General features: G+C 34.6%; 2 protein-coding genes across 3 annotated transcripts; one reads left to right on the top strand and one right to left on the bottom strand.

Annotated features, from left to right (window-relative positions):
- Positions 1 to 21: 21 nt before the first annotated feature.
- LOC139897121 (protein transport protein SEC31 homolog B-like) lies at positions 22 to 8,130 on the top strand. Of its 2 annotated transcripts, none has more exons than XM_071879775.1 (22): positions 22 to 501; positions 1,323 to 1,377; positions 1,475 to 1,597; positions 2,277 to 2,373; positions 2,452 to 2,488; positions 2,595 to 2,700; positions 2,789 to 2,846; positions 3,087 to 3,184; positions 3,295 to 3,414; positions 3,599 to 3,641; positions 3,854 to 3,960; positions 4,037 to 4,164; positions 4,543 to 5,089; positions 5,200 to 5,292; positions 5,525 to 5,710; positions 5,841 to 6,054; positions 6,175 to 6,290; positions 6,375 to 6,497; positions 6,577 to 6,705; positions 6,818 to 7,085; positions 7,178 to 7,416; positions 7,722 to 8,130. In XM_071879775.1, exons 1-22 carry the CDS (start codon positions 173 to 175, stop codon positions 7,809 to 7,811), a joined length of 3,306 nt encoding a protein of 1,101 aa, XP_071735876.1. In that variant the 5' UTR covers positions 22 to 172; the 3' UTR covers positions 7,812 to 8,130. The 2 variants fall into 2 exon arrangements, with proteins under 2 accessions (XP_071735876.1, XP_071735877.1); XM_071879776.1 differs by having other exon boundaries at positions 4,546 to 5,089.
- Positions 8,131 to 8,249: 119 nt separating this feature from the next.
- On the bottom strand, positions 8,250 to 13,573 carry LOC139900713 (serine carboxypeptidase-like 13). Its single transcript, XM_071883473.1, has 14 exons — positions 13,437 to 13,573; positions 13,196 to 13,341; positions 11,276 to 11,352; positions 11,056 to 11,178; positions 10,845 to 10,947; positions 10,410 to 10,447; positions 10,226 to 10,327; positions 10,054 to 10,140; positions 9,897 to 9,971; positions 9,508 to 9,579; positions 9,199 to 9,347; positions 8,751 to 8,864; positions 8,569 to 8,623; positions 8,250 to 8,404 (listed from the first exon to the last, which is right to left on the bottom strand). The coding sequence occupies exons 1-14, from the start codon at positions 13,571 to 13,573 to the stop codon at positions 8,276 to 8,278; spliced, it is 1,407 nt and encodes a 468-aa protein (XP_071739574.1). The 3' UTR covers positions 8,250 to 8,275.
- Between the last annotated feature and the right edge of the window lie 1,139 nt (positions 13,574 to 14,712).

Raw genomic sequence — 14,712 nt, forward strand, 5'->3', positions numbered from 1 at the left:
TAAAGTAAGTACTGTAACAGAAAGAAAGCAAAAACAACACAATACACATATATACATACACAGATTTGTATATATCTCTCTCTCATCACCAATTCCCCAATTCCGATCACAACCCTAAACCTGCTACATATTCAGATCTCTCAATTTCAATTCACAATCAAATTGAATTGAAATGGACACATCAGCCTGTATAAAAGAGGTGAACAGATCGGCATCGGTGGCGTTTGCCCCCGACGCGCCGTTCATTGCCGCCGGAACTATGGCCGGAGCTGTTGACATGTCATTCAGCTCATCTGCAAATCTCGAAATCTTTCAACTTGATTTCCAATCTGACGATCGTAACCTTCCGTTAGTTGGTGCCATACCTAGTTCTGAACCGTTTAATCGGTTATCATGGGGGAAATCACCTGCATCTGGTTCTGATGAATTTTCACTCGGTCTTGTTGCTGGTGGTCTTGTGGATGGTAATATTGGTATTTGGAATCCACGGTTACTAATTAGGTAAATTAAATTAATTGATTCAGTTTTCAATAATCTCAATTTCAATTCCTATTGCATTATATTTGAATATATATATTTCTGTATATATGTTTTGATCTGATAGATCTTCTTTGATTTATTATTGAATTAGCAATAGCAATGTGGAAACTATATGAAAAGAGAGTGTAGCAGTTGAAGTTTTATTTGGATCTGTATAAAAAGAGTAACATTTTTTCTATAAATATCTCGCAGCTTTTTAAAGACACTAGTTGCACAATAGTTAGTATGATGTTTGTTTGCGTATGATATTAGAATTGATTCGTAATAAGCTGCAAAGAAGTATATTTTAATATTTATATGCTTTTGTTTAAAGAGAGGGAAATTGTTTCTTTTGATTTGTTCAAGGAAAATGGAAATAACATGTTTGGATAGTATACCGTTTTAGTGTGTGTGTGGGGGACTATAGTAAGTATATAAGAAATTTGAGGACTGTTTTGCTCGATAATTTTTTTCGATTGAGGTTCATGAATGATGTGCACTACTCATTGGTAATTGCACTAATTAGAAAAAGAACTTTTAACATATTAAAGTAAAATGGAAGTGCCAAAATCTAATCTTCCTTGCCATGTAATGTATTTACTATTTGGTTGCTAGATATAATTTCGTCGGCGACTCTATTTGAGACTTCTTCCTTTTTTTGTTTGTGATTTTTAGATTTTTCTGTCTTTTTTGTTAATTTACCTAGTATTCATAACGGTGTCACCAAGCCATTGTGTGTGTGTGTGTTTTTTTTTTTCCCCCCTTATGGATGCGTTATTTGGTATTATCTTTACTTACTACAGTTCAGAAGAAAATGAGAGCCCTCTTATTCAACAATTATCAAGACACAAAGGGCCTGTAAGTTAACATTTTTGTTTTTGTTTTTATTTGCTAAAATCGGTATTAATCTCTCAGTACGTACACCATATCACTTCCCAATTTTTTTTTCCCGCAGGTTCGTGGTCTTGAGTTTAGTGGTCTGTCCCCAAACCATCTTGCTTCTGGCGCAGAAGAAGGGGAAATATGTATATGGGATATTTCTAAACCAACAGAACCTACACATTTTCCTCCTCTCAAGGTATCAATATTCTAACAGCACCAATCTGCATTCTATCACATTAGAAAATTTCCATTTATAGAACAAATCTCATACTAACAATTTTTTGATATTGGTGATATTTTGTGTCATCTTCTTGTAGTTTTGATTTATGTTTTCTAGCTGGGATATAAGACTGTTTTTTGTTCAGTGTCTCCATCCCATATTGGATGCAATTTTATTTTTCCGCACACAATGTTGCCAAGTTGAATATTTGAATGTCCTTTAGAGAACTAAAATACTTAGTTTTACATGTTGAAGACCTAGTTAAGTAACAGTAACAAATAGTATGGCTATCTAATAGCATTGTACCCGCCCAAAGCAGCAGTGGGTGATGGTGGTGATGTCGTGATGAAAAGGAAAATAATTGAGAGGATGTAAGTGTTTATGAAACATTATTGTTTGGTTATTATGTCTAGAGGCTGATAACTTTTAAGTTGACTCGATTTGTTTATGAAACACTATTGTTTTTGTTGATGCTCATTCACTAGACCCTATTTTCGCTGGGCGGTTTCATCGATTTCCCCCAAAATATGTGTTTTTAAGCATCGATAGTTGTTATTTAAGTTGCATTTGATTTTTGTGTGTATGTGTTGACTAGTCTCTATTTCACATGTGTCCTCATCATACTTTATACATCTTATAAAACCTATATGTGCAGGGAAGTGCGTCAGCCAAACAGGGTGAAATATCTTTTTTGTCATGGAACAAGAAAGTTCAACCTATCTTAGCATCCACATCCTTTAACGGGGCAACAGGTATCTTGAAAAACCACCATGTATTGATAACCTAATTCATGTTGAGAGAGTTTTATATTCTATGTCGTTTGATTTCAGTCGTTTGGGACCTCAGGAAGCAAAAACCGATTATAAGGTACACATATGCAATAAGATGCAATGTTGGTGTAAATGATTATCCTTTTCTGTCATTTTTGAAATATGAAATGTTATACAATGACACACGAGCTTTCAATTTACAGTTTTTCAGATTCAGTTAAAAGACGATGCTCTGTTTTACAGTGGCACCCTGATTTTGCCACTCAACTGATTGTTGCTTCAGATGATGATAGTTCACCTTCTTTGAGGGTACTAAGTGCTGCTTTATAATGTTTTTAATGTATTTACAAGTAAATACGTTATTCATGTAATAATTTACAAATGCTTTGGCATGCAGATATGGGATATGCGGAACACAATGTCACCATTGCGTGAATTGACGGGTCACAGTAAAGGTATGATGTTCTCGAATATTAATCTCTCTTGTCTAACCTGCAGATATGCACAAATAGCTTTCTTGCTTGAGATTTACATAACATAACACGATTTAGAAAACATTATTAATTCTTTATACATCCGTTAAAGTCCATTTGCATTAAATTTGTAGATTAAAGAGTGTGCGTAGCTTTATAATATGGTTTCTAACTTGTCTTACTATCTACAACTGATCTTCCCCACAAAATATGGTGTCCCAGGTGTTGTTGCTATGTCGTGGTGTCCAAGTGATAGTTCTTATTTGCTCACCTGTGCCAAAGATAACCGCACTATTTGCTGGGACACTAATTCATCTGAGGTCTGTAAATCTTATTGTAACCTTTGAGACTGATAATTTTACTTCATGAATATCGTATGACAGTTTATGCTTCTTTTAGTATATAACCTTTTTTCTATGTTGTCACGCAGATTGTCTCCGAACTTCCAGCTGGAACCAATTGGAATTTTGATGTGCACTGGTATCCAAAGATACCAGGAGTTATATCCGCATCTTCATTTGATGGGAAAATTGGCATTTATAATATCGAGGTTGGTAAATATATACTTTAGATGGACATGTATGCTCTTATAACATGCCAATGACATCATTACGGTATATGAACAGTTGTTTTGTCCGCTTTTAGAAACTGATAGCCAAATCTATGCTTGTCATGTTTTAATCACGAGTTATATATTTACAAACCTATTAAGAAGCTTACCCTTATTTTAATAGGCATGTGCTCGATATGGTGCTGGTGAGAATCATTATGGCTCAGGTAATATAGCTTATCATGGTAGGGATGATACTCTATAAAGAATGCAATGTATCGATGCTCTGAAACACCGACAGTTTTAGATAATAACAAGTGTAGTTCAGCTTATGAATATGTGTGTGTGTGTGTGTGTGTGTTTGGGGGTGGGGGGTGGGGGGGGAGGGGGGGGGAGAGGGATTTAGCACCATTGTTTACATCTGGTCCCTGTTGTGCAGCACCTTTAAAAGCTCCAAAATGGTACCAACGTAAAGCTGGAGTTTCTTTTGGTTTCGGTGGAAAGCTTGTTTCTTTTCACTCGACTGGTTCTTCTGGACCTTCAGAGGTATTTATAGTGCTCCATGCGTCTTTATGCTACTTTCATCTTCGATAAACTTATTTTCTCACTCCTTGTTCTCCAGGTCAATGTGCATGACTTGGTAACCGAACACAATTTAGTGAGTACTTCATCTGAATTTGAAGCTGCAATGCGAAGTGGAGATAGATCTACGTTAAGGGTTCTATGTGAACAAAAATCTCAAGACTCTGAGTACGTTTTCATTAGTAATATGACTTGCATTGTGTTACCATTCACACCGGATTCATTAAACAAGATTATGCTAAAAAGGGAACATATTAGATGTGTCAAATATGTCAGATGGATTGAAAGTGACCAAAAGTCTCTATTAATGCATACAACCTTCTAAACCGTTATATTCAATGATCTATATCTATATTATTGTTGTAATAATGGTGTTTTTGTTATCACATTTACAAATCATTCATGTATATACATTTGAAAATGGACAATAAATGTTTATTGGCCAATCCAGTGGCCCATTTCAACTGCATCAAAAATTGCCTGATCTGATTCAAACCTGTTTGACCCATTCAGTTTTACTCAACCCGACCATCTTATTTTGAATAGCAGATCTGAGGAAGAAAGAGAAACATGGGGATTCTTGAAGGTGATGTTTGAAGATGATGGAACCGCAAGAACAAAGCTACTAAATCACCTCGGCTTCAGTTTACCTGTTGAAGAAGTGAGCGAATCTATTCAAGATTTATCTCAAAACGTTAATTCCCTCAATTTTGAAGAACATGAAACACATAAAGAAGGTTTTGCGGGTGACAACCAATTATCTAACTTCTCCTTTGATAACGGGGAGGATTTCTTTAACAATCTCCCTAGTCCTAAATGTGAGACACCTGTCTCAACCCCTGGGAAAAACACCGAAGAATCTGCTCCGTTCGTTGAAGAACCAACGAAGGAAGGTGATTTACACGGTGACGTTGCGTTTAACGATGCCGTGCAACGTGCGTTGGTCGTTGGTGATTACAAAGGAGCCGTTGCACAGTGCATAGCTGCAGATAAGATGGCAGATGCTTTAGTTATTGCACAAGTTGGTGGTTCATCATTGTGGGAGAGCACACGTGATCAATACCTTAAGAAGAACCGTACTCCCTATCTGAAGGTGACTGTCCCGAATCTCACATCTGTTTGTTATTAATTATATTTACCTTTTCTTTTTTTGTTTATTTCTTCCTGGTTCTAATAGCATCTATACTATGTGTTTGAATGAAGGTTGTTGCTGCAATGGTAAACAACGACCTTGTTAGTCTAGTGAATACCAGGCCTCTGAAATCTTGGAAAGAAACTCTTGCCCTCCTATGCACGGTAAGTTTCCTTGAGTATATAAACGTACAAGTTATGAGATACTGCAGCAACTAGTCTAATCTTACATGTTTGAAAGAGAAAGTATATATTGATTGTGCACTGCTAAGTATGTTACAAACGGGTAAGGGTGAGTATTTTGTACTTAGAAGTACTCAGCCTTTCCGGGGGTATCTTGTGACACATTGTTAAGAATTTTTTGTGTCACTAATTGATTATGCATTCTCCTTCACAGTTTGCACAAAGGGAGGAGTGGACTTTACTTTGTGATACCCTTGCCTCTAGGCTTGTAGCAGCTGGTAATACATTAGCTGCAACTCTTTGTTACATTTGCGCTGGAAACATCGATAAAACAGTCGAAATTTGGTCCAAGAATGTAACCGCTGAGCACAAGGGAGACTCCTATGTTAACCTTCTTCAGGTAAGCTACCACTTTACAACCAATTCATCTTTTTTTCATGTTGTTGGGCCTTTTTTGATCTTAGCAAGTGTTTGGTTGACATTGTTACTTTATGAAAACTTCTTTTTAACCAAAAGTTTTCATGCGTTAGGATTTAATGGAGAAGACTGTGATTCTTGCTCTAGCAACCGGACAAAAGAGATTCAGTGCATCTTTATGCAAACTTGTTGAAAGGTATACTGAAATATTAGCAAGTCAAGGACTTTTGACAACGGCTATGGAATATCTGAAGCTAATGGGTACCGAAGATTTGTCTCCTGAACTCGTGATCTTAAGAGATCGGATAGCCCTCTCATCTGAACCAGGTTTGTGTTGTGCTAGATTACTTGATTGTTATAGAACCATTTTGTTTGAAATGTTCTCTTTAAACCATGCTCTTATGGTTTTCATGTTTTTGTAAATTCGTTCTATGTTTTCTTATTCAGAGAAAGAGGCGACAGCGTCTGCAAACTTTGCTTATTCTCAACCACAAATGCCTGCTGTGTATGGTGCAAACCATCAAACAAATCCTGTTGTAGAATCTACTAGAAATTATTATCAGGTCTTTTTGTTAATCTTTATGCACATAAATTTTGTATATTTTTTTATTTTTGCTAATGGGCTTTTCTATTTGGTTTCTTTCTAGAATGAAAGCTCCTATCAACGTGAAAGCTATCAACAACCACCTGCTCCTTTATACAATACTCAATATCAACAGCCGCAACAACCTTCACTATTTGTTCCATCTCCTGCACCTCACAATCCACAGGTACGTACATAATTCAAGTCGAAAATTATATATTTACTATTATTAATAATTATATTATATATTTTATGTGTTCTTTTAGGCGGGATTCAATCCAGCTCCAGTTACAACTCAACCTGCACCCAAAGTTTTTGTTCCAACAACCCCTCCGATTATGAGAAATGCAGACCAATATCAACAGCCTCCCACATTGGGTTCACAGTTATATCCTGTATGTATATGTATATATCTATTTTTATTCTTTTATTGTTGTTTATTAATTATATTTACTAATTAATAATTCTAGTGATTCTTACTGTTAAAATGTTATGATGCATTACTAGTCCCAGGGGAATGCAAATCCTAGTTACCAACCTGGACCTCCGGGACCCGTTACACTTGGCCCGGTTCCTTCTCCAATGGTTCCAACAACTGGGCCTAAAATATCACAGGGTATGACGCCACCAGTTAGGGGATTCACGCCTTCCGTTAATACAACCGGATCACTAAGAACGTCCTCAGCTCAATTGCAACCGCCCACTCCTCCAGCTCCGGCTGCACCTCCTGCCGCTCCGCCAACTGTACAAACAGCTGATGTGTCAAGTGTGCCAGGTAATATACTAATATTCATCCAGTGTTATAATTTTTTCTGACCATGAATGTGGGAAAATCTAATATAAATGTTGGTTATATTTTCTGTTTAGCCCAACAAAAGCCAGTTATTGGAACCTTGACGAAACTTTTCAATGAGACATCAGAAGCCTTGGGAGGCTCAAATGCAGCTCCAGCAAAAAAGCGGGAAATCGATGATAATTCAAAGAAAATCGGTGCCTTGTTTGCCAAATTAAATAGTAGTGATATATCTAAAAATGCTTCTGAAAAGCTTGTGCAACTCTGTCAGTCGTTGGATCGTGGTGACTTTGCTACTGCTCTCAAAATCCAGGTATCATTGTACACTATCAAAACTAACAGTGACAATTTTGACCCATTTTTCGTGGTGGCTCGGTTTGGGTTGTGTTTTATTTCAAATGGATGAAAAAAATTAGCTAGAGGAGGAACGGGGTTAATGGATTGAAATTGGTCTAGTATCTTTTTAATGCGTACAACCTCAACCGCTATATTCAAACGCATATGATAGAATAGGCCTGTTCTAGACTTCCAGCCTTAAGGAAAAATCGACCCAAAATTGCATGATACCACTTGGGTCAAGTTGAGTTATTAAAAGTTTGTATTTTTCTTGTGGAACAGGTTGATCTGACCACAAGTGACTGGGACGAGTGCAGCTTCTGGTTAGCAACTTTGAAGCGAATGATCAAAATTAGGCAGAATGTCAGATAAACCATGCCAAATTCAGAGCCACTCTAATTCTTCCATAAATCTGGTTGTTTATGCACTTAATCTCATGGTTTTTTGTACACAAGAACTTTGTCATATAATTGGTCTGCAGAGTTTAGTACTTGTCACTTCATTTTTCTTACTTGGTGTATGGAGGCTAGAATTGGTTTTCCTGATTAATAGATGACATAATTTTTGTCATTTTTTGATTTTCGTTTTTGTTCGTCAGTTACATACTTATACAATAGTACTACTACATGACATTTTATACATTCGAATTTGAACATTTATGTTTACTCAATCAAGTTGTGACCTTAAAGCATTTTGATAGTTGTTAGGACTATGTTATGGAAGCCGTGGTACATTTCAACCTTCGAATGTAAGTTTCTTTGGCTCAAATACTCTTATAATGTTCATATTTGACATAAACATATACACACTCATTTCTGCGAGTAAACAATGTTGATTTAGCTCACATGAATCACTGTTAATAGTATGAATCTAAGAATTCTGGAATTGGTATGAGAAGCAAGCCATGAGTCAACAATCACCATGGTTTCTTCAGGCTTGTACATTGCCACTGAATGACCTGCACCCTGCAAACCATTTTAGTCTGTCATCTTTAGTCTATGGATCATATGAACTAAAGTCTAACCATTATTTCTTCTTAATTAACATCACTGGAATATCATTCTAATAATAGAAGTACAAATGAACCAATTAACATGCTCGTTGAATTATAATCGTATACGTTTCTGACCTTAATGGTCGCATATTTCAAAGAGTAGTTGGCCTTTGAGTATGTCTTTTGATATCTAGGTAACAAGAAAATGGTCACAACTTATTAAAGACATTTGATCACGAGTGTTGGGTACATAGAATATGCAACACAAAGCTTGTTAGAATCAATAAAATGTTTGAACATTAGGAACTTGAACTCACCCAGCGACTTGAGTACCAACGAACCACGGTTTCCATGGACTCTCGAGTTTAAGGTTAAGACTCTTTATCCATTTCTTTGTGCCCACATACGGAAATGTCATATCTTGATCACCACTGCAAACCAACTCAACCCATCTTAATAAGACAATAAAAGATTGCCGAAACAAGACTTCTAAACTCAAAATCCTATTGGAAGAAAGCATGATTTTTTTTTTGTTTCCTTTTTTCAACACGTTTCCAGAAACTTATCACGCATACTCAGGTAAGAGATCAGAGTTCGTATTAATGAGGACCAAATATATATGCAAAACGCCACTTAAAAACCTCTTAATAAAGCCCAACAACAACTGGGCTTGAATACCTCTTTATACTGTTTTCTCTATTCAGGTTACCGGGGAGTCTAATGTACACAACCTAACCGGGAATTAATAAAAGACAGAGAGATTACTTGATGATCAAAGCATGGCAGGTTTTGGTAACAAGTTGTTTATGGTAGGCCACACTACTAAAGATATCATGGGAGTAGTATATGGTGTCTGGCTTCCCAAATAACGCTCGAATGCTTGTGTTCGTAAACTGAAAATTATCTACTGTTCCCTGCATAATCATAAAACAAATATATACTCGACACTGTTTTAAAGTCACACATATACTTCTAACTAATGGCACAACTAATCGGTGTGCAATAAAGATGCATGATGTCAATAAACCAACGAAAAATTATATTGTTTCACACACGCTTAAACAAGTAACGTACCTTACGAATGTGGAGAGCTAGTCGAACTGATTTATCGTTTCCCCAAGTATTTGCGAATGCATAAATGGATTCCTAAAGATAGAATATAACCACAAGAAAGGTTAGATTTCTAGAATACTTGGACAAATAAATTGTGTAACACAATGGTTTTTTGGATTAGCGAAACCTCCTATGAACGAGCACATTGCCTCTCCCATAAAGGGTAACCCTCGGGTAATCAAGCCCCTTGAGCGTGAGATGGTACCGGGTGAATTGCGCATTATACGCACCCTCTGGTCACACTGGCATAGCCAGGAATCGAACCCGGGTGGTGTGCTTCATTGGACAACTCGGTAGCCACTCAGGCAAGCCTGCGTGGTTAGTAAAACAATGGTTAACGAGATACATACTCGACAAAATACTTTGGGATCAGATCTATCACAAAGTGGCTCTAATATGTGTGGTATATTAATTCGAGCTATGCTCTGCAAGTGAAAACATGTACAAGTTAGAACCAATAAAAAGAAAAAAAACATAACAAAAGAGTCATTTCGCTAATCAACTCACCTCATTTAAGGGTAGAAGGCTATTCAAACACAAAGTGTTATTTGGATCTACATATATGAATTTACCCTTACAGTATTTTTTCGCTGGCTGCATAAATCGAACACATAACTTTTAGAAGTATAGCGTATAAAACCATAAGTGAATCATAACGATAATGACTAGTATTAAGTACCTTGTAAATCTCATCTTCTATAAGTGAAGCTCGATTAGCAAACTCATATCTTGAATTAAAATCTATGAACTTATCGGTAAGAGGGTTCACAATCAAGTAGCCCTGCAACAAAATCAATGTATATAAACTACAAATCGCGCTTAACTACTAAAATTTGAGTTTTGTGTATGGGATGTTGATTTACCTTGAAGTTCAACTTTGGTTGAACCCCATGTTCATTGCCTGAAACAGAGAAACATGTTAAGAATATAACATTAGTACATTTACAAGATCCATAACTTTATACATAATTTTAGGGCCGTTAAAATTTAGGGTCATTTAAACTTTGTATAAGAAAGTTTTTCATATATATAAGATTAAGTTCAATAATAATAAAAAAATGTAACAAATATGAGCATCAATCAATATAATGGTGGACCATAGATAGATGTTAACTTTTTAATTTACAAAACTTTATAAATAAATCAACATAGATGGTTGAGTTATATATTTGGGCCTCTTTGGATATTGGGCCTTGTGCAAATGCACACCTTGCACAAGACAGCCCTAATACTTTTCGGTTTCACCATAAACAAGCTTTAATAAGTTGTTTGTTTGCAACTCGAAAGAAGATTGTTACCATGATATATCTTTGAGGCGACTCTAGGAATAATAAGTCCCATATAAGAAATTCCTGTAACGTACAACGGATTCCTGAGAAACGTAGGATGATCCATAAGCCACTGCAAAGTTAAGTAATTATCGTAACACAATCAATCAAACTACAACTAAAACGATGAGAAGTAACAGACATAATCGTATGCGCGCAATAGTATGTTACTACATTATACCTTTCTTACAAAATCGTACGCATGAGTAACAACAAGCGAATCACTACTAATCGATGATTCCCTTGTTTTGGCATAAGAAAATCCGGTACCAACCGGTAAATCTATGAATATAACATTCGACATCTGTAGTATGTAACAAAGAAACCGAGAGTTACATGATGTAATTAGATACGTTATAATGTTATGAATGAATCAAGCAGAGTAAATAAAGAGTGTGAACCTTTGTCCATGAATACGGGTTCGGTTCCAATTTTACATCACTTCTAGAATCGTTAGTATATCTGAAACTAAGCGGGCCTATAACACGAGTTCAACCAAAAGTTTCTTAAATTTTAATAATTATAATTATAATTATAATATTTAATAGACAAACTTGTTCCAAAAACAGTGGCGAATCTAGGATGAGATCTTATTAGGGTCCCAAATTTGTTTTTCAAAGTTAATCATATTTGGAAGGTACTTAAGTGGTTGTTTACCTTTAAAAACCTATAGATTCTAAATATATATGAGGTCTTATAGCTAAAATTAGCTAAATTTAGTGGTGTCCCATACAATTTGAAGTATACATATTAAAAAAAAAAATCTAGCTAGTGGGGTCATAGGACCCCATAGCCAAACATGTAGATTCACCATTGGCCAATCCACGTGGTTTGCAGTTTTGTTGCTGACAGTCCATAGCACTAACGGCTATTAAGATTTAACGTCCATGTGTATCATGTGCCGATCATATGAGGTTATTTCCGTCTTTTTCTATGCTAACACAAGACCCAAACTGTTGGCACCATTTTGTCTATTTAATATTTCTGTTAGAGCTAATTGGTTTGTGTGTTCTACATCGGAAGTAGAAAGAAACAAGCGTTTGTATGTAAGCTTAGGGCAACCCTTTTATCACAAATTGGTTTTAAAGTACTAAGAGACTCGTGAGTTTATATGTTCAATCAAATAATTTTTTTTACGTGATTTAATTACAAACTAGAAAATGCGTCTGGCTCGCTTCGCTGGACCAAAAGGCGTTCCCGCCGACAGAATGGTTATCGTTGTACGAAACTATATGTTTCTCGTTAAAATATTGTGTACTATATTTAACAAAATTAAAAAAATGATTTAAAAAAACCTAGTTAAACCAATCAAAATTTTCATAGTTTAACAAATCAAATTCACATAATTTAGTTGTTTTAAATTGTTAGCAAAAAAAATAATTGTTAAACCAAAAGTAAATAATAATTGTTATGTCTGACTTATTTATGCACATTAAAAATACCTAATAGCTTATCTAAAATAATAATTATCTTTATCTTTATTTCTATTAATTTTAATTTCTCATTATGTTGTGGCTATTATTGAAGGTATCTCAAGAGTTGACCAAATCAATATCTTTAGTTGAGCATTATATATATAATTAATATTAATATATTAATATATAGTAATGTCATTTCCCGAATTAAAACAAAAAGAGACAGCTAAGTCAAACTTTGACCTACCAGGCTACCATGTCTTTGGCCTTTGGGTTTACTATTGACGAATGATATGTACAAACAGGGGCGAAGATGGTAGGGGGGCGGGCGCCCCGGTGGATTTTTTTTTTCAGTGTAAAAATTTTGGGTTTTTCGACTTTGCCTCCGGTGGATTTTTTTTTGCCCCCAAACCTACATATTTTGACCCAAAACCTTCAAATTTTGCCCAAAAATCTCCAACTTTTGTCCAAAAAAATTGCTACTGTTAAAAATTTTTTTTTTGCCCCCGATGAAAAAAATCCTAGTTTCGCCTCTGTGTACAAACCAGTTTATTTATGTATAGAACTAATCATATTTTAAAGCATTGTAGTCTACAATATTGTAAATCATGATTAATTCTGTACGTAATAAAAATGGTTGTGTTGCTATTCCGTATCACGTATTAATTAATACATTCGTTAAATTTAATTTAATTACTTATTCAAAGCAAAGAAATTTGAGTTAATGATACAGTACTAAAGTTAAAGAAAATTAAAAAGTGAATATTCAAGGTCCTTGATAAGTTGTTAGCAATTCAAATTTTCAATTTATATATGGAGGTCTTGCAAACCAAATAACCAACAAAACTGAAAATCAATGCAAGAAAACGAATTATCACAAGTCTAAAAATAACATATTATAGTTACCGATTTGATAGAGGAAGGGAAGAATGCCGGAAGTTCCGGGACCACCGGTGAGATAAAGTAGCAACGGATCATTTTTTGGGCTTCTTTCAGACTCAACAAAGTAGTAAAACAATTGCACTTCTTCATCTTTCCCTACTCCAACGTACCTTTAATTAATGCAATAAATATAAATATAAATAATCCATTACATGAACAACATTAATTAATTAGTATCAGTTTATATAAAAGAACATATAGGTACCCGGTTTCTAAAGTGAACGGAAGTTCGCCGGAAACGCCAGGGAGATTTTTAACGGGTGATTTGGAATATGAAATGTGTGATTGTAGTATGAACACGAGAATTATAAAATGCATCTGCATTTTGTTTTTTACCTCCATCTTTAACTGCTCACTTCACATTAACACACTTGTATTCTATACATACATATATATATACACATAGTATACATGTGTGTAGGCACCACCATAATAATAAAATGGACTTTATATAATAGTTCATCATTAAATTATTATTCATATATTCTAAATATCGATCGCATGCGACTCTATTTGCTAAACTAAGCTTTCTTTATGCAAATTTTTGCATGTGTCTTTAGACATGTATATAGTGTGAAGAAAGAAGTCTGTATAGACGCAGTGGCGGAATATGAACTCGATCACAGATGGGGCGGGTGCAAAAACTTATTAAATTTTTCATTGGCAGCAGGGCAAACATAAATAATTAAAAATCTTATTTTTTAGTAAATTTTTTTAAATGTAATTTTGTTTGCTTTTTAAAATCCAGTTGGGGCGGGTGCCCCGCCCTGTCCCTACTATCTTCCGCCATTCGAACATAGTTCGAAAATTTTAAAGGGTTCAAAATTTTGTAAAAGCTATATATGTAATAATATATTTCACAATTTTTTTTTTTTTTTTTTTTTTTTTTGTACATTAATTTACGGGATTTCACTATTAGAAAATTTTAATACATAATGTTACATTATTACATTAACTACATCCTTTTTTTATTCATAAAGTACGAATATCTATTACTACCTAAAAAGTGACACCCTGTGTCATAATTGAGCCCTAATAAATTCTATTTTATTATTCTTTGCAATTGTAATATGTTATTAACTACATTAAATTTAATATTTGTTAAATGTAGATTTAATAACTATTTGTGACTTCTCATTTTCATCATATTAAATATATTAAAAATCATAACAAATTAGTCTTGCAATAATGATAATACGTTTTCAATGATTAGATGTTATGTGTTGATTACTTATGATTAACCATATTAAAAGTCAATAATAAATTTTATATATGTCATGTTAACTACATCATATTTAGTCGTTTGTGACTTCTTATTTTCCATAATATTAAATAACATTAAAGATCAGAAGACGCTATTTTTCCAATACGTTATAAGCCATATATAAATATGTTTGACGATATGTGAACAACACATTCAAATAGGGTAAAGATTAATTAATTGGATTGCTCATATGCTCATGCATCAAGCATTCAGCCAT

Source organism: Rutidosis leptorrhynchoides, chromosome 3 (genome assembly GCF_046630445.1).
Source record: "Rutidosis leptorrhynchoides isolate AG116_Rl617_1_P2 chromosome 3, CSIRO_AGI_Rlap_v1, whole genome shotgun sequence".
Lineage (NCBI taxonomy): Eukaryota > Viridiplantae > Streptophyta > Magnoliopsida > Asterales > Asteraceae > Rutidosis > Rutidosis leptorrhynchoides.